The sequence below is a fragment of the Cryptotermes secundus genome, unplaced genomic scaffold, assembly GCF_002891405.2.
Source record: "Cryptotermes secundus unplaced genomic scaffold, Csec_1.0 scaffold125, whole genome shotgun sequence".
Classification (NCBI taxonomy): Eukaryota; Metazoa; Arthropoda; class Insecta; order Blattodea; family Kalotermitidae; genus Cryptotermes; species Cryptotermes secundus.
Window position 1 is genome coordinate 1,203,603 of NW_019720162.1, and position 20,706 is coordinate 1,224,308.

Here is a 20,706-nt window from a genome sequence, read left to right on the forward strand (position 1 = left end):
GCATAATACATATTTGAGTAACCTATGTCTGTATATGTCTCCCATTAAATTCAAGTGTATTCAGTAACAAAACAATACGAATACATGAGCTGTAATGCGTACCTGATGCATTTTGTGTGTTAGAGCCTCAAGAAAAAAGAAAATGGTAAGCTAGACAGAATGTTGCCCTCAGATATTTCAAAATTCAGAAGATCTATAGTTCTGATATGTGACTATTTTGGACACATGTTCATACAGGCTTCTTTCACTGTTTCTGTGTGTGTGGCATCTTATACCAAATTTTGGCAAAATGTTTTCCTGTTTATCCTGCATATGTGCATGCTTGCATGTGTGTAATGATATATCTGTATCTGATTATTAGAGCCTGAATGAATTATGAAAAAATCTGCAGATCAATACAATAATTTGGGTTGATGTTCTCAGACTGAACGAATCCTTACTTTTGAAAAGCTAGAAAAGAGGACTGCAACATAAGGAATACTCACAGGCCTCCTCTAGGAACTTCTCAGCTGTTGCTAGGTCAGCATCAGCTTTGCAAGTCTTTACAGCCACTGGGATCACTTGGTTGTCTCGTCCTTTGAATGTTCCTTTATGGACATCACCAAATTGTCCCTCACCTATAATCTCAGCTAATTCCACTTGATTTCGCACCAGCTCATAGTCACGAGCTGAAAAGTATTTCAGATGCCAACTGTTTTCATTTGTTTTACTTTTCTTATGGATTACAGAATACTGACAGAACAGGGATATAGGCTGCATACACACAAGATATTTATTATTGTGGAGCACCCATTCAGTGTTATTCTCTTCAAGATTTTCTCTCAACAACACAAAAATCAATAATCTGAGTGTTAAATGACCTCCATAAGATTTTTCTCAGGTTAGTGTTCAACGCCACTGGTAAAAAGTAAAAGTTAAAAGTAAAGCTATCCCTGTAACGGGCCGTGAATGCCCATGGGGTTGTGAGGCATTGAGGGTTCCGCATTCTCTAGACAGTCGGCTCAAAGATGGCAGTAAGGTTGTCAGCCTTACGCACCGGCCACGCTTTACTCCCCAGGAAAACTATTTAATTAATTCCTGGTACTCATTTCTGTTAAGAGGTTGACTCGACCCCTGGACCATAATGTGGCTGGAAGGATTAGGTCAACTGAAAAAATCCAATGACCTCATTGGGACTTGAACCCGTGACCTTCCAGCTTGTAGCATAGTGCCTCAACCAACTACGCTACCACGTGCATGAGAAGAAACCATGAATAGTGGTTTTTACTGTAAGTTTAAAATATTCAGCAATGGTGAGACACAACAACACTCTGTCCATCGTCTTACAGTTTAATATGTAAACCATAGATTGTACTTCAATTGCCATGTGAAGAGGACACAAAGACCTTCCTAACCCTGTTAGGGCCCTCAGTAGAAGTACCCTCATGCTCTCATGCATGATAACTCAACTAGAAACCCAAGAGAATAGAAATATGAAGACTATTGTCTTCTGAGATGTGTTGTTTCTTCCTAATTACTTGCTAACTTACTCTCTGACCCTGCAGATGGAAGCATATGTTCCTCTAAAATACTGGCGATCATGACATCACAGAAGAGAGTACCCTTCATAGTCATTGCCATAATAATCTAAAATCCAACAGAGGAGAAATCTTTTCGTATCCTCTCCACCTGAAGACAGAAGCAGAAGAACCCATTTCCAAAACTCTCTGATTTTTACATAAAATTTAAAAACAAGGGATAAAATCAAAATAAACACTTTAATCATTAGGGAGCATATTATTACTGAAGTTTACAAAATTTTATGATCCGTTTCTTCTGTTAGACATATCTGTAAATACTAATTAATTAACTGCTTGCAGAAGAGTACTTCTCAAGAAGCTAACAGTTACTCAGCTACTCAACAAATCACCATCTTTTATAGAATCCAAAGGATCATTACTGTCTTGACAACAGCCTGCCACTGGACTCAACCCTGCGCCAGATTAATATGACTGTACTGCACTTCATACAAAGTAATTCACTGCAATTCATAACTAAAGAACAAATAATTATATCTTATTTGCATTTACAGTGAATGTGCTTAAGTACATTACACAATGTAGAACTTCATTATTGATACAAGGTACCTAGCAATGAAACTTAGGTGACTTCAATAGGCTGGGCATATAGTTAAAACAGGGAGGGACAAACACTGCATACAGAAAAGAGCCTCTTGAAAACTCAGAAAGAGATATGAGGGTAGCATAAAAAGGATGTAATGCACAACAGACAATATGCTCAGGGTTCAAGAGTCAGTAATGCCCACCATTATTTTAATGTAACCTAAATTAGCAAAATATGTTGCAAGGATGGGATGCGAAAAAACTGTATGAGAACAAATTCAATGGGTGGATTTTATCATTAGCAGTGGTGAACCTCTGGGTACTGCTACTAGAGCGTTAGAGAGTTCTGCCTGTTTACGAACAATTGTTCTTGCAGAGTACTATTTTCTGGGATGTTACACTGCATAGTCTAGTAGAAGTCCAATAATAACATTTCAGAGAAAAGTACTCCCTTCATATTCAGTGTCCAAGCTATCAGAAGGGAGCAGGAAGAGAAACTGATATGAACAAAGGCCAGGGAAGCAGCCCTAAGAGAATCAGCAGTTGTAAGGAGAACAGCAAAGAAGCAGAGGACCTACCATGATCACTGGTCAGAATCTAGAGAGAGGGGGCAGACAGATGGTGGCAGGACTGACGAGAATGTTGGGCAGGTGCAGACAATAACAGACTCACTGGGGTTTAAGGCAGTGTACAAAAGGAGAAGGGAGAGTCACAATACTGTGGAAAGGCAAACATATGGAGACAGAGCACAGAGAACATAGGTGAAGACACAGTATAACAAGAAGAAACTGAAGCAGAAACAGGTAACAGGAGGAAGGGAAGGCCAGTCATGATGTNAGTACAAAGGGAGAAGGGAGAGTCACAATACCATGGAATGGCAAACATATGGAGACAGAGCACAGAGAACATAGGTGAAGACACAGTATGACAAACAAGAAGAAACTGAAGCAGAAACAGGTAACAGGGGGGAGGGAAGGCCAGTCATGATGTGGTTGGAAGACAGATAACATGGGGCGAAGGCAGGATGAAAGAAATGACATGGGATGCAGGTGGCCTGAAGGCCTGGTTTGAGAATCCCATCACATGAAAACCAAGAAAGGAGTGAAGAAGCCTCAGTTAGGGTACAGACTAGTGTGGGCGAGCTTGTAGTATACATATAGAGCTACCATGTTTGCTGTAAATATCAGCACCCAGGAGGGGAAGACAACCATGGCTTTGTGTTTTCTGAGACTTTCTACCACATTCTGACTTCTGTCTTCTGCTCTGGAGGCCAGCTGTATGAACAGACTGATTGCATGGTTATGGGTTGACCTCTGTCCCCAATGATTGCTGACTTCTTCATGGAACATTCTGAAGAGATGGCACTCAAGCAGGAAACCTGGCCACCACAAGAGGGGATCTGCGACCTGAACTGCATCCATGCCCTACTTTCCACCTTGGTGAAGAGGGGAAAAGATCTGTGCCATTGAGGTAGTCTGCATGATGAGCTGGAGCTTCTACATATCACCTTCAGCCAAGAATGGCTATGGCAGCTGGCATATTTGTTGGGCGCTAAAGCCCCCTGAGAGCGTTGTTCCATCCTGTGAAGATTCCATTTTGGTTGCCTTTCTGCTCTTTGTTGGGTTGACCTATATCCACATTAGCAGGGAAACCCCCCACTTTCCTTCTTCCACCAGCCAAGGATGACCTGGACCTGAAGATATCAGGAGCATATAGCATCCCCTGTGAGTGTGGTCAGGTCTACACTGGGCAGACAGGCACTAGGATCAACATGCATACACCATATCTATCCTCTCCACCATGTTCAGATATATGGACCACATTGTCATGGAGGCAAATGAGATCAAGTTCCATTTCAACAACACCAACAGTGAGGATGGCTTGTTCCTACATACATCATGGAAAACAGGAAGTCTTCTCGTAGGATTTCTTGTGACTGGGTTCTATATCCAGGCCTTCTGGTCTGGTGTACAGGGCACTTTTCAGGGTATGGGCAGTGATCATCTCAGTACAATTACAGCCCATGCCACTCCTCTCATCCCCTTTCCATATTATGCCCATAATTCCCACTGGCTGCCCATCATGATCTCCTTCCTCTGATTCTTCTTATCCATTTGTGCTGTTCTCCCTCCTCTTCTAGTTCTTCCCATTTATCCTGTGCTGCACTCTACCTCCAGCCCACAGTGTCTGTCCTCACGCTCCTCCTTTTCCCCCTTCACCCTCTGTGCATCCCCTTTCTGTAATAACATGACTCTCCTGTTCCCTTCTGTTCCTGCTTTAGCTTCTCGTCTCACTGCACATTCTGCTTTCAGCCTCAATCAGTCCTGTTCTTCTCCTTGCAGACCTTCATCTCCCAGGGATCAACTTTGCTGCTACTCTCACTGCTCCTCTGCTTTCAATCTTCTCCTTACTATTGCAGGTACCATTATGGCTCCTTCTCTGGCTTATGTCCATACCAGTTCTTCTGCATGCCACTTGCTCTGCTTGCTTCCCTTATTTTTCAACCTGAAGGTGGAAGCAGTACAATTTGATTCTAAATGACTGTCAAGGTTTTCATCGCCCATAATTTTCAAACCAGAAACAGCAAAATAAAATTGCTTAAGGAATATGAAAATGTTAACTCAGAAAGTTTTATTTGGCAATGCTGTACTCGCTGCATCGATGTCTGGGAGAAAACACATCATTCTACCTCAAGATGTCAACTGTTCAAGAGGAAGCAATGTGTGTATTTTGGTTTTTAGAAACAAAGTCCATTATCAAAATGCACTGTCGTTACAGAACTCAATATGGACAACATCCACCTTCAGGTAATGCTATCCAACATTGGTTAAAGCAAGTTCAAGAGACTGGTAGAGTTCTGCACCGAAAAGGAGCGGGAAGACCGACCACTTCATAGAAGGTGTTGATCGAATCCACGAAGCGTTTTCTTGAAGACCACAAAAATCAACTTGACAAACATCTTTGCAGTTAGGTATACCACATATGACTGGACGGTTGTTCATAACCACCTTCACCTCCATGCCTACTGGCCACAGAAACCATGACAATAATTTAGAATCACCCTGTATATTCCTCCAACACACTGGTAAACTTGTACTAGATTCACAGAGCAGGACCCCAGAAGACAGTAGTCTTCACAATCACAGATGTGAAACCTCAAATCTAACACAGTAGCTCATGTTTCAGTGACCTGCAGTCAGAGAGTTACTCACTGGCTGGTGTTGAGTAGTCTCCCTCCTCATCTACAATTTCTGCATAGTCCTCTGACAGCATGGTGCCAGTCTGCGCGGCTGTTGTCTCTGGACTGCCTGAACCTCCACTAGCTTGTCGTGAACCTACGCCATGCTGCTGCTGTTGGCGGTACTTCGGAGGGTGTGCATCTGAGGAAACACAAGAAAAATGCCAACAAATTAAAATATGTTCATTTTCGCTTCATACCAAATGGAGGTATGTTTCAGAAGGCAGCTACATTCAAACGGAATACATCATAAAATTAACAATATCCCTTAAGAGGAACATCATTTTTGCATATTATCTAGAAGACATATTTATGTAATTGCGATTACATATGAAGTTCTTATTAGGAATGTGAGAGTATGGAAAATGAGAGACTACCAACAAATCTAACATCTGCTTCATTCAGGTTTGTTCAAATCTGAGCTTAAGAGTAAAGCATCTGAGTTACTTGGTCACAGAGGTTTTACACTAGAATTAATACTTCCAGGACTTCAATTTGGCACATACAGAGTAGTTTAGATTATACTTTCAAAGCAGTTAGGAAAAATATGCACACTGCAACAATTCTAGTTACTGATGGGTGCGCTCCTTGTTTAATTAGATTGAAAACTGTTAAGATTTACAAGAAAAGTTTAATTGGTAGAAGATGCACGGTTCATTTTTCTCTACAACTGTTCTTAAAACTGTATTTTTTTACTCTGATAAATATTCTGTGACTTACAATGTGGATATAAGTATGAATGAGTGCATATCTTCAAAGAAAAGTTTGCTAGTCCTGCCTAATTTTAAGCAGAACTGGAATATGCTGATACATTTTAGTAAAGGTCGCTAACATCAAATTTCATTAAACTGAACTCCTGTTACTCCTTGGTTTCACTTCTCCAATTTTTGCTGAAACACATACAATTACTGTAATGCAGTGAATTTCAGCCCATTTACAAATCATAATTTTACTTCTTTAAAATAAATAATATCGTTATATTTCCCTAAAAATAAAGGTGTTTCTGTGCTTAACTAATTGAGCATTAGGTCACTTCGCCACATGGGGGAAGTGAAGATATTATATTTTTGTACTCATTGAAAAAAGAATTAAATAACTCAAAAATGAAATCACATTAATGCATAATCATGGTTTCAGGGAATAACTGTGTCTGTGTGTTTATATAAAACAGACACACATATGCAGTATAATTATAAAGCAGCTTTACGACTTTAAACTGTTACAGCTACATTCGTTATCACATGAAAGGAAACCAATGAGAGTCTGAAGGGAAACACATCCAATATATGATTTACAGATGCTCAACATGAGCACTGGGGATGAGGCAGCACACATCTTAATGGCATCTAATTCCCTCACACACACCACACAGAGCATACCAGGAACTTAATCAGGCCACAGTGACACAAATCTTGCTCTTCGGTCCTTTCATGGAATGTGGCAACATCTTCTGAGTTGTGACGTCAATCCAGTAGAAGTTCACTGACATTTCTTAGCCTGTCAAGGCAGGTTGGTCCTCATCCTGATAGGGGAATGCAAAAGGGACTCTCAAGCATTCCTTCTCTCATTCTCACCTTCTACCACTTTCTTGCATCATATACACAATTCTATAATCACCCCTTTCATCTTCCTTACTGGCCCGTTTTATATGCTGCATGCCAAACCACAGCATCCCTACATATGTCATATCATACTCTTATTGATTTTGCCACATCTGTTTGTGTTCACCACAGCAGTTTCCATTTTCTTCCTCTTCTATAGTTTTACCTATTTCTTATTTCTGACTTTGGAGCTTTTGTGCTGTCCAAGTGCAATGTCGTTCACCATTCTTTCTTCTTATTCCTTTACTGGACACTACATCTTCCAGTCTACTGGCCATCTTCAGGTGTAGAGGTTGTTATAGTTCAGGATTCTGTTGCTCACTGTAATATGGTGTCTCTCATTGCTTGGTTATGTGGGTTACCAACAGTTTTACTTAGGTGTTCTTGGGTTGTACATGGTTGCTTGTCTGTAATGTGTGATGCACTGTGTTAAAAAACCACAGAGGATTTCAGTTTGGGAAATAAGCAAATCTTCTGGAGCCAGGCCAGGTGAATAGGGCGGCTGAGGAAGCACAGTTGTGTTTGTGTTGGCCAAAAGTCATGAATCAGTAGCAATGCATGAGCTGGCACATTGTCATGATGGAGGAACCAGGAGTTGTTTCTTCATAACTGAGGTCTTTCTCTCCTGACATTTTCTCTTAGACATTTCAGCACTTCAAGATAATATCAGTGATTCACTGTTTGCCCCCAAAATAAGAATTCATGACACACAAAACCTTCAATGTAAAAAGAAACCATCAACATGATATCCACATTTGACCTGACCCACTGCGCATCTTTGGTCTTGGTGATCTTGGCACCCCCAAGATGTAGGCATACAGACTCATACAATCTCCTGTAGTATCAGTATAGTTTCTTTCATTGGCCGAACTGTTCCTTTTGATCACTCCTTATGGCACTGCTTCAGAGGAATGTGAACAGATTCCATACAACGTTCCCTGACCTACAGTGTCCAAGCTCATATCCTGGCAGGCTGGCGTCTAGAAATTCGACTCAATTCTTCTCAACTAAACTCTTCTTTATAACCACTTTGCATAGACCACACAGAAAACAAAGCCTCTCTATTGTTTGGGAGACATTTTTACAGTGCTGTTGCATAGGAATGGAAGTTACTTGACTGCTGCTTGCATATTCATTGCCATGGAAATGTGTTTACTGAGTCCTTGCCTAGCAATGAACGTCTATTCTGGCTCTACTATTCTGGCTCTCAGTCATCATGTCACAATATATTGGGATCTGTTCCCAGAAGTGTCATTTCCATGCCACCCATATGTTAAACATTGATGTTTTATTTGCCTAAGTTATGACCACCCTGATGGTGACATGGCAAGCAGAGGGACAGCTACCTTAGTCAGGGACTGCATTTATTCTGTTCCTCTTAACCTGCACTCACCAGTACAGACCACTTCTATCTTCTTTAACCTAGCACCTCTCTCTTTTGCCATATTTTGTAGGTCTTTACCATGAGGCATATCAATAGCTCTGGCAGACCCAACTAACCTAATATCTCAGTTACCCTTACCATTTATTTTTCTTAGTGACTTCACAAAGAATGCTCTTTCACGATAAGTCCTCATGGATGAAAGGGGACATACAATTTCCAGCAGGTGTGCTCGGTTTGACGGATTCCTTTTAAATCCAGGTGCTGCTATGCACCTCAACCTGGGATCAGGAACCTCTTCTGACATGGGCCTAGCGATCACTACCTTATAATGTCCTGCTGCCCAGATACAACTGCATATGATCAGAGTACTCCTTCCCCTCAGCCTGGAAAGAAGCTATGGTTGCTATGGGTGCTCTGCTTGCTATCTTCTTAATGCTGGTTTCCAGCTTGGCTTATTCTTCAAAAGTGAAGATGGAGGTGACATTTTCTTCTGAAATGTTGACTGACTTTCAAAAAGACTACATCGCATTATACCCCAGATGACTGAACTTTTCAATATCTGAACTGTTTTATCCACAAAAAAAAAAAAAGACCAATAAACATTTGTCAAAGTCAACACACAAAAGGTACAAACTCATAACATTTCCATGCAGCTGCTGCATATAATAACAGCTCTGGCTTTTGCTTTATCACAATGTAAGAGTGTAAGTGTTGGCTCTATGACTAACATGTAAGGTTCACTCATCGCTGCAAACATATCTGAGTGTGCATCTGATAGCTTTTAAGTCATGTCAGCATGTCAACACAGGCTGCTTTCCATTTTCCTTCATCACAATCTGTTACTGCTGGCATGAACTGTAATCTGCATGGTTCTACTTTCAGATGATCACAATGTAGCGCTCTCCACATATTTGGCAATGGGAAACGTAACAAATGGCTAGCACAGAACATGTAGACAATGGAGACATGCTAGCCTTACTCACTCCATTGCTTTGTTGCTCATGCTAAGCCCACCAATCTTCTTACCATGTGTCACACAACATCCATTTTGCATAAATTTTCTGCACCATTCATATACAGAAGGCTTGCCTGATGGATTCCTGGTGCAATGTGCATGAAATCTCCCCAGCACATACTTCTGAATCAGTTCCCACAAACAAAAACAGGCTTTTTCCTTTCTCTACACCTAAATCAGTCTCTGTTTCATTCACAACAGCAACAGCACTATGGTGCAGAGCAAACTGTAAACTTCATGTGTTTCTCTTCATTATCATGGTATTTGTTTTCCTCTCATACTTACTACAGTAGAACTTGGTTATAACGTCATCAAAGGGACCTAAAAATAGTGTCGTTATAAATGAATGTCGTTGTAACCGAAATGGGCACTTCCACAGTAGCCTTATGTTAGTCACGTAAAAATCTACCAAAAACCGAGTTAAAATGTTGCATTTTTTAGTGAAATACGTAGTTAAATACAGACTAACGTAACATTAATGTGGAATTGCCCAAATGTGTAATATCAAAGACATATTACAGCGCTTTTCACTGACAATACACACCGCACTAATACTGTATATTAAAGGTAGGCCTACTCACCAAATTACAGTAGATTACATCAATTGTTGTGCCTTACTGTACCTAGATACGAGTACAGTAATCAGTTATCTTCATCTGTTTCCTGTTACTTGCCCAATACACACTTTCTAAATTACGTTCAATGTCCATATCAGAGAAATTCGGGAATGAAAATGACGTTACATACGAGGTTGATGCATTTGTGCATGTTGTACTAAGCAAGGTATAAAACGGTTGCTTTATGAGGAATTAGTTCGTACCATTGAATATTTGATGCAATAGACAAGGTGTCGCAGAAACCGATGTTGCTATAACCAAGTTTTACTGTATATTCTAACATTGTGAAACTACTTGTAATTAGCTCATAAATATATATGTCAGAAACTATGTATAAGTACGACTACATGAGGAAATCAAACCTGAACTAACTCACAGACATAAACACAAGCATACAGAGACAGCAAGGTCTACTTTTATTTTTTCAAGATAAAGAAAGTCGAATAAAATGGCATTTTTATGACAAGATGGAATTCAAAAGTTGTTCACAGAATTAGAAAATAAATTTTTATTGTGGTTTGGTCAGTAAAAAGAAAGTACAGAACAAAGATTTGAAGAACATGGCTATACTAAAAATTTAATGTGAAGAGATCTAAGGTACAACCCAGAAGATGTTTTCTAGGTAATGGACGACATCCAGAAAGGGGGAAGAAAATACTGGCATGAAACTGAAAAGGAAAGATTATAGGATGCTAGAAAAGACTGCAACCTTATGCTCATCAACCTGCATGAAACGGAAACTATGTTAAGAAGATTATACAGAAATGTGCTTAATATAAAAATAAATAACAAAATCATATAAAAGTATAAAGAAACATATTTCCAAAAAGGAAGGCCAAGATCCAGACAATGATGTCAAAAAGGCCTCTAGTCTAATTATCACTTAATGAGTGGCACTGTACTAGTCACAGCAAAATACATATTTACAGAGGAATAAAGCTTAAAAAGCACCAACCTTTGATTGAACAAGGGCATGGGTAGTGTTTCCATATTGCAGCTTTCAGGATAAAGGGGAAAAGAGACAGTATTAGACACATGGATACTAGAATCCTTTGAACACACAATTAGTTTCCTTCAGAATAGAACTAGTTGAACACAAATTTCATGATTAAACCTTTAAAGCCTAATATTCATATAAAATTTCGGAATTCAGTTCCCACCACATATAAAATATGATACTTACCCATTATAAAGACCATTTAATGCTGCTGCTCATTCTGAGAATATATCAAATACATAAACACACTGAGTGGGCAAAATGCAAAGTTTCTTAACTTTAAGGCAGGCAGTATAGTAATGAATGTACTTAACTGTGAGTTAATTGTGAAGCAAGCAATTGTTTAAACATCACAGCCACCCACAGCAAAACTAAATAAAACTGTCCCTGTGCTTTCGTTAAGCACTTTGTCATTAAGCTATACAGGAAAGTGGCAGTACAGCTCCACCTTTCTTTCCCTTGGCACAAGATGGAAGTTAGTGGTCAGCTTCACACCCCTGCCACTTTACACCCACACCCCCTCCCCCTCCCAGGGTGAAGAGCTCTTGGTACCCATTGGATAGGTGGCTAGGTGGGTCTAAGATTTGGCCTGGTCTCTGTGGAGAAAAGAAAAGTCTTGCATTGCCAGGAAATGACACATCCTCCAGTTAAGATTCTGGAAGCATTTCTGACACCCTCAACTACTCGCATGTTATCCTCAGCTTCCTCCTGGTACATGGTGCACAAATTCACTGCCTCTGAAGACCAACTGACAGTGATATAACCATGACAATGCCAAAAATAAAGCCTGCCTAGCGATTCCTGTCAGAGGCAAGAGATTTCTTTCCTTACTCCACAGCATCCGGACCAGCTCTGGAGCCCACCCAGCCCCCTATCAAATGGGTACTGGGGCTCTTTCCCTGGGGTCTAGCTGCCAGGGCAGGAAGCTGACCACTCACTCCTTCTAGTGTTGAGGTCAACAATGGTGTAGATATACCTCCACTCCCAAACATGTCTTCATGGATAATGCTTAATTAATTAAGCACAGGGACATCTTACCTTGCCTAGAGCACTGGTTCTAAACCTGCGGGTAATTACCCTTGAGGGATAATACAGCATATTTCAGAAGGTAATGAGCTTTGGTCAGCTACACACATTTATGACAAATACAATACAAAAATTTATAATAATAAATTTCTTTTTGTCTACCACCATTTAACAGAGGAGGAGACTTGGTTTACTGGTGAAGCTTATGGGTAACATTTCTGCGGAGGTCATGAGCCAACAGCTTAGAGGAAACAACACAGCAAGCCACGAACAAAACCTGGACGACATTAAGAGCCCCCTTATCAAGATAGACAGCGGCACAAAATCTGCCCGATACAAGAAGGATGATAGGAGTATGGACATGAACCTACGTGGTTTATAAATTTTAACTACTGACAATAAGTTTTTAAGCAACATCTAGAAATCTTTTTTAAAAACTTCATAATACCAGGAAGCTGCTGTGATTGTGAAATGTCCGAATTTATGCATACTGTGCATTATAGGATATAAGTGTATGTATTTAAATCAAAACACCTATTGTGATAGTAGTTTCCAACTTGTAATGATGTTCCCTCCGAAGATGGTCCATAAGGACCAAAACATGTAAGGGTGATAGGTTTTCATGTAGTAAAACTTATGTCACATTGGACGGAGTGGTTTGTATTTGTACCCGAAGAACTGATTGCTAACACAGCACTTCAACAATAATGAGCAGTTGATGAAAGGTGTCAAAACATGGCTGAGCTCACAGGCGACAGACTTCTTTGACACACATGTACAGAAATATATTCCCTGATACAACAAGTGCCTCAGTTCCCGTGGTGACTACACTGAGAAGTAGCTTAACCTTTAAGAGGCGGGTTGTTTAAATTCCAATAATGGCAGCGGGCCAGAGTTAATTTAAATGCCCGCCATTGTAGAGTAATAAAAATTGTAATCATGTTACTGAAAATGCTGTGATTTCTACAATTTTTGTGATAAACGAACGAAATAAACGCTGCTTTTATCTAGAAAGAATATAGAATCAGATATTGTAATTTACAGATTTTAAAATCTCTAAAAATTATTACACCGATTCCAAAAAAAAAAAAAATTACAATTTCGAACATCTCTCCAGAAATATGCATACATTTTCTACACAAAACCTATCTGCAGTATAAATGCCTGCTGCTGACATCATTCATACTGGTACTGTCTTATCTGGCAAAAGGGGAGGAAATGTTTATGCTTTTATAGCACTCCCAACCTTTCTGTATACAGGAGTGAGGTCACATCCCTCAGAAACTCTGCCTGTGTATATCTGCCACACAAGAGACTGACAGTTCCAGGATAAACAATTAGCAGTGATTCAGCTACATAAACTGTCAGTTTTATTACAATGAGGATAAACAAATGTTGGACTTGAGGTTTTCACAAGGTGACTACGAAGAGCACTATCTTCTGGGGTGTAACAAGGTGTAGTACGGCACAGGGCACAAGGTTACTGACGTTTTTGGAGGTATATACTGCCCCCACCTTCAGTGTCAAAGAGTAAGCCAAGCAAACAACTAAGTATATTCCTCTAATACACTAGTGAATTTGTAACAGTATGAAAGGTGTCACATCACAAAAAAAAATCTTCAAAATGTATGAACTCTTGTCAATTGTTTCTGACAATTTTGCCCTAATAATTTACTGTTCAGTAAGTTAGAATTATGAAGGGTACTATGTTCTCAGCCATAATGGAATAGTATGGAAAGAGCTTGATGTGTTAAAAGAACACATCACTTATATCTACAGAGTGAAAGAGTAAAACAAGCATGAAACCAAAAGGAGCAGATGGTAAGATGACCCAGCTCAGGTTGCTGCCAGCTTCTCTTGGTTCCTCCAAACCATCCATTATCTCCTGAACTATACAGTGTTACAACCCAGAACACTATCACCATGAAAACTTCAATTCTGACAAATTTAAATTACCTGTCTGGTTTAAAGCTGACACTGTGCTGTATCTTCAATATTTTGTCTTCAAGCCTATTAGTATTTCAACCAAAATGTTAAGCATTCATAGACACGTGGATTTAATTGCCAACTCACCCTGCATGACTTAACTAAATTTGCCTAATTTTATATTTTATACATACACTGACTACCCAATTGCATTTTCACACACCCCAAAACATTTCACTGAATTCTACAACCATCTAAAGCAGAACTTCAGAATTGAATGAATGTGTACAAGAGTTAGGTGGCTTGAGTGACAATGGTAGCAAGTTCAACCATTAACATGCCCTGGTAAATCTTTAGCAGCATATCTGTTAAAAACTTAAGAAAAAACAATTACATAAATATGATAACAATCAAGTTATAACAATTTACTGACATCTAAAAACAAACTAAATTATTATGTGAAGTTATGGCATAATGTCTTTAAATGTAAAGTACAGTCACCGGGCCATCACAGTGGGAAGCCGGCGACTAACTGCTTGAGCTATGGCGCGGCTACACTGTCACCTTACTCAAGCAATAGTTTTGGATACACTAATCTCACCTTTCCTGTTCCACAGGGAAGTCGTTGATTGTGTAACAAGGCGACAGTAACCATCGATGAGGTCAGCCAAACTCTCTGCAACTTCCAGTGATGGGCATGTTATGGTGAGCGTCTCGGTTGTGCCAGCCACACGCAGCTGTACCATGGCCTTACGATGCACTTCACAGTCTGACACTAATGTCTGGATGGCTTGTATCCTATCAAACTCAGCCATTCGTGTTGGCTGCAATACAACACACCTTTACTACACTTGTACAGACCAAGTGCTGAAACATCATTCATTCATAATTTATGAAAATTCAGTTTTATGCTCTTTCTTTGTTTTAAAAAAACAAAGCTCAGCTTTTAGAAGTCATACTATGTTATGTGCAACACATAAGTCAGCTGTCCACTCCAGTAACGTCCATTATTTATCGTCCGTCAATATTGCAACACTCTTCCATTCACCACTCAATTTCAGTTTAACATTATACACCTTGACACTACATGTTTCAGCCCCAAATGGCCATCTTCAGGTGTCTTGATATGTTACAAATATTTTACTGAATTATGTTAAAACTGCTATACATAACATACACAAATATTTTATTAAATTATATTAAAACTGCTATACATAATTTAATAAAATATTTGTAACATATCAAGACACTTGAAGATGGCTGTTTGGGGCCGAAACATGCAGTGTCAAGGTGTATACTGTTAAACTAAAACTGAGTGGTGAATGGGAGAGTGTTGCAATATTGATAGATGATAATGGACGTTAAGTTGGACAATTGCAACAGGATGCTGAAATACAGAGTCCACTCTCTTCCCCACACTGTCTTCACACAAATATTCAGAGGACTCCTCCATTCCCAGAGTAACAGGAAGTGTTCTGTTACGGGTTAGATACAGCAAACTTACATTAGCAGCACAGCTGAGCTGTGAATATCTCTCTATATAATAAAATTGTAATGATGATGCATGAGGCAGGTAACACAGTGTGCCAGTAGAACTACGATGTGCTGGATGCAGGTAGTACTAACTCTGATGGTAGGTGGATCCACCATCAATAGTCTCTCTGTCATCAGCAGTCCACCATTTTCACTAAAAATATTTGTTTCAGAACACTTCTTAAATCCTGCATTATCTGTTCCCAGCCATAGGCATTTTTATAACACATGCTTATTCATGATTCATGAGAGTTTCCTGAAATCTATATTTTGTATTTTTTTCAAATGTTATGTCTGGACTGTGAATATAATTGTGTTCATTCCGAAGCAATCCCCAAGATTAAGTTTCACATATGCTACTGAGCTACTTAACCAGATATGGGAAAAATCATTTGTAATTAAATCATCTGCAAGTGTCACTAACACTTCTAAGAAATCTGAAAAATGAATATTTGAATAAAAATATATGTATAAAGACAAAAAAGCAGCATAAGATTTAAACTCTTAAACATGGATCACCTTGCTTATGAGACAGTCACGTTCCCTGGAGTGTTCACGTTAACTCAAAATATCATAACTCAAAATTTATTATCGCTTTCCTTACTCTTTTGTCTTCAGTGCCTTAAATTTTCACCTAAAGTATGAAATTCATGCAACTTCAGTATACTCCATCCATGATGAGAACAAGGGCATGTCATCGTCCCTTAGTGATGCTGATTGTTACAAAATTATTACAGATTTATTACACATTTTCAGTACAATTCTGGAAATCATGTCAGTAGAAATCAAAAAGATAACTTCACAGGACTCTTCTGTAAAACTGCTTACATAAGGTATGCTGTACCCTGGTTCACAGAGTAAATGGTCATTACTATTAACTTTAAGACATTTATTAATACCGTTCTTTCAGAAAAATAATTTCATTTTGGGGGGGGGGTCTTCAAAGAACAAAAATGAATTAAAGAAAAGTTTATATCAAATCATTAAAGGTAGAGTAAAGTTGTCCCTGTGCTTAACTAATTAAGCACTATGCCATGAAGACGTATGGGAGACTGGATGTATAAATCCACGTTTTCTTGACCTGCCACTAACTGAAGGTGAGTGGTCAGCTTCATGCCCCTGATGCTTTACCCCCAGGGAAAGAGCCCTGGTAACCATTGGATAGGAGGTTGGGTGAACCCGAGTCCATCTGGACGACATGGAGAAGAGAAAATTCTTGCCCCACCAGGACTCGAACTCTGTCCCCTTGGCCATCCAGCCCATAACCAGTCGCTATAATGACTATGCCATCCTGGCTCTTATATCAAATCATGACAAAGCAAAATTCACTGAAGTCGAAATCACACAAGTCATGGGATACATCTATTTGAAAACTACAGTGTGGGGAACAGAACATTTTAACATGTATACATACTCTCGTCTCACAGAGATAATCAGGGACCATAATTTATACATAGTAGTCTAGTTGAACACAGGATATTCAAGTACTTACTGATGTGGCTCGATGAGTCATGTAAGATATCCCAAGATCAGGCCCTATGACTAGCTCTACTGGAATGGACCACCCCGACTGCAAAAGATCAAACAGTGCATATATTAAATGCTTTTACATCAAGAAATGTTTATGGAATGCTACAACACAGGGTGCTTGGAATAAATACTAACCCCAAGGTCACAACGAAACCTCTCTTGATCGAAGCGATAATGAGCTCGAAGGAGCTCGAAGAATTTGAACATACACTCAAGCTCAGAAAGTGCTGCCACCTTCTTGAAGTGTTGCTGGATTAATTTCCGCAATGCTTTTGGCTTCATTCCATCTAGCACAGCTCGTGGCAAGAACTTGTGCAACCCAATCTACAACAGAGGTATCGAACCATTACACCAACAATGCTGTTTCAATCATTCAATGAATTATGTATAATCTAATACAATGCATGACGCACTTTATATTCTACTACTGGCACAAATAAATTAAAAAAAAAAAAGCACTCTTGAAGATTATTTATTAAAGTGTCTGTATATTATTCTATTTGCATGTATAAATGGCTACCATTTACTTTTCAAATCTCTCTCATCATTTGAACAATTAAATTTTATAAATATTTAAATTCACATATTCATTCTATTAGGGAGATGAGATAGCAACAGGCTATACACACTCCCCAATGCACCTTCATGGCGTAGGACTTAATTAGTTACAGGACAACTTCACTTTTTTTTTTACTCATTCTATTAGTGTATTACCTAACACAGGCTGACATACCATAAATTCTTGTGGTTTAAATGCTACTGTTGTCACTTTGTTAAGAGACTTTTCTGATAATTAATTAATCAATACTAAATAGTAAATTATGTAGGATAAAGAAGAGATGATCTGACTAAACAAATGGAACTAGACCAGGCTAAGCATAAACTAAACCTTGAAGTTGGTAAGCAAATTAATTAACATAGTGCTGTCATTTGGAACTCATCAAGAACCCACATTCATTAAATACCACTGTGGAAGGGATTCTCTTTTCACAAAAACTAACAGTTGCTCAGATAGTCAAGAGATTCCTTCCATTTTATAGAACTTGGAAGTTAATTATCATTTTCTCGACCTGCCAATCACAACAATCTACATAATTTTACTGTTACTGTCTCTGGTCAATTTACAGAAGAATGATGCAAGTCATATAAATTTATCCTCTTAATATAACAGACTAGTTTAATTACTACATGTAGAGAGTGTTTACTTTTGTGACAGTAAGCAACACTAGAGAGTACTGGCACCTTTACTGGCAGTGATGTATCAAATGCATGGTGGAAGGGGGGGGGGGGGCTATGGCGTGTTTCGAGAGCAGTATCTATTTGGCCCCATGANGGGGGGGGGGTGCTACTGCTGTCTTCAGAAGCAGTATCTATTTGGGCCCATGATTTCTAGCAACCCGAACGCATTTGCAGCCCTTTATTTATGTTTTCCTTTATGCAGAACTCGTCAATTTTATTTCTAATATATGTCCTGTGTTCAGCATAATTTTCCTTCATTCTAAATATAATTTATGGAAATATATTAAGTTCTAAGTGTAATATAACAAACAATATGCAATCAATGAAACTTTCATGATTTTATTCCTATTTTTCTACAAGTTATCTCATGATCATATTTAAAAATTACTGTTTTTCAAGAGAAAACAGTGCTGAATTGAACAAAAGTAACAGTTTTGGTCAAAACATTATGGGCAGAATAATATTGTGACATGTTGCGCAAAGGAGAACCACCCCCCACCAGCAGTGACGCGGCGGGTGAGTCAGCACTCCCCTCCCCCTCCTCCGCAAGGTAACGTAGCTCTCATGTACTAGGCAAGTCATCACCCCTCCACCCCCTCTGCGGTGACGTAACGCGCCACGCTACGTACCCGTAATCAACTTCCTACTGTGACGTGGCACTCATTACGCAACAGGTAAGCACTGCAGCTATATAAGTGAGCTGCACAGCAGCTACCAAGAGTTCTACTGTAGCAGCCGCCTAACACAGTTGTACTGTGACATCCGCCGAGTTGTAAAGTAACAGTCAGCCGACTACAAGTTGGAGTATAGCAGCCGTCGCGGAAAGAAGATCCGGACGTGTGTGTGATTGTGTAATCGGGAGCGTGTGATACAGTGATACACAGCTCCCCTACTGTAAACGTGTAGACCACTGAAGACAGAGTGAACTGATTTGCGCATAGGGTTATAAATCATGAAACCCCACAACAGTGTTAACATATTAATGCGATTAGGGTTATAAAGTGTGAAACCCCACAACTGTGTAATAATTAATTGTAGCCGTTATTTGTAGATCGTTAAATAAACCAATTAACCATCTCTATGGCGTCTTCAGTAATGTAAACACGTTACAATATTAATGATTTCTGTGTTGAAACCCAATGGCCTGAGGAGGCTATTTCAGATTGCTTCATCTTTTCTTTTTTACAATTCTTGTTTCCTTTCTTTGTCACTTCTCTATTATTTCTGAATAATATTTATGAATAGTTTCTTATAAAAACAGACACTTTACTTGATGTTGGAGGTGATTCCAATGTTGATAGTTCTGAACTGAAGATGTTGAGAGATATATGTTATCAAGGCTAATTTACCTGAAAATTTTTCAAATTATATACTTGCATGGTGTAGCTTAAAAAAACTGTGAACATCCAACCTACTGAGTAACAAAAAGTGATGTTTTGGTATGTTGCCAATTACCAAACAAAATAAACAGTCTGCTTTTACTGGTTCTCACGGTCTCTTCGCTTGCAGAATTCTTATATTTTTTCTTCTACCCTGAAGATGGAGGCGATACGTTCCTCTGAAACGTCGGTTAACACCACATATACATGGTGCCAAATCCCAGAAGACTGCTTTCTTCAAAATAATTATCACACAAGATAAAGTTTAACAGAAATAAAAATATTTTACAACTATATTCTTGGTTCACCCTTGGTTTGCGTTATTTTTAGAACAGACCCCTTTGAAATACTGCTTCAGTTTTCCCTAGACTTACCCCTGCTTTTGCTTGCTTGATAGACTATTGTATTCCTGGTTTTCTGTATTTTACCAACCTGTACAGTCAATCATTTTTCTCTCCTTACAACAGCCATGCTTTCCTAGCAAATCCGTAAACATCAACTTTATGTAGCATGCCCCTGGAGTAAAGTGGTGATATGCTTATGAGTGAATATGTATTAAAAGAAAACACTGTCTTGAAAACTACAGTAAAGATAAAGTTCTGGAATGAACTAATTGCCTACCTTCCTTTCACTGCAATTTGAGTATCTGATACGATAAGCAGAAAAAACGTTAGTATGTATGAAATGGAGGCAATAAAATAACACAATTTGGGAGACTTCAGTGTTGGTATTGCCGATGGAAGCGATTTATGAAGTACACCGTTGAGATAGTCTCAGCTGGCATCATATATGTACCAAGTTTTGTGATAATTAGTTCAGGCATTTAAGAAACATTACGGTTATTATTGCAACAATTTGAGAGACTGTAATGTTAGTACTACTGATCAAAGGGACTTATGGTATATGCCGTCAAGATGGCTTCATGTGGCATGATACACATACCACATATCATGAAGACTGGTGCAAGCATTCAAGCCATATCAAGGTTTTTCCTAAAAAATATGAGAGACTGTAATGTTGGTATCACTCATGGCAGGGATTTATGATGTACACCTTTGAGATAGCTTCATGTGGCATGATATTCTTACCAAGTTTCATAAAGAATTTTACACATGTTAA

At 39.0% G+C, this 20,706-nt stretch overlaps 1 protein-coding gene across 8 annotated transcripts in view; it reads right to left on the reverse strand.

Annotated features, from left to right (window-relative positions):
- LOC111866996 (focal adhesion kinase 1) overlaps positions 1–20,706 on the reverse strand; it is a 412,509-nt gene that overhangs the window by 53,986 nt on the left and 337,817 nt on the right. For all 8 annotated transcript variants that reach the window (XM_033752556.1, XM_023856446.2, XM_023856437.2 and 5 more), the window contains 5 exons: positions 17,105–17,293; positions 16,932–17,009; positions 14,508–14,730; positions 5,315–5,482; positions 486–668 (listed from right to left, as the gene is read on the reverse strand). In XM_033752556.1, the coding sequence (XP_033608447.1) occupies positions 486–668; positions 5,315–5,482; positions 14,508–14,730; positions 16,932–17,009; positions 17,105–17,293 (841 nt within the window). The remainder of the gene's footprint in view (positions 1–485; positions 669–5,314; positions 5,483–14,507; positions 14,731–16,931; positions 17,010–17,104; positions 17,294–20,706) is intronic.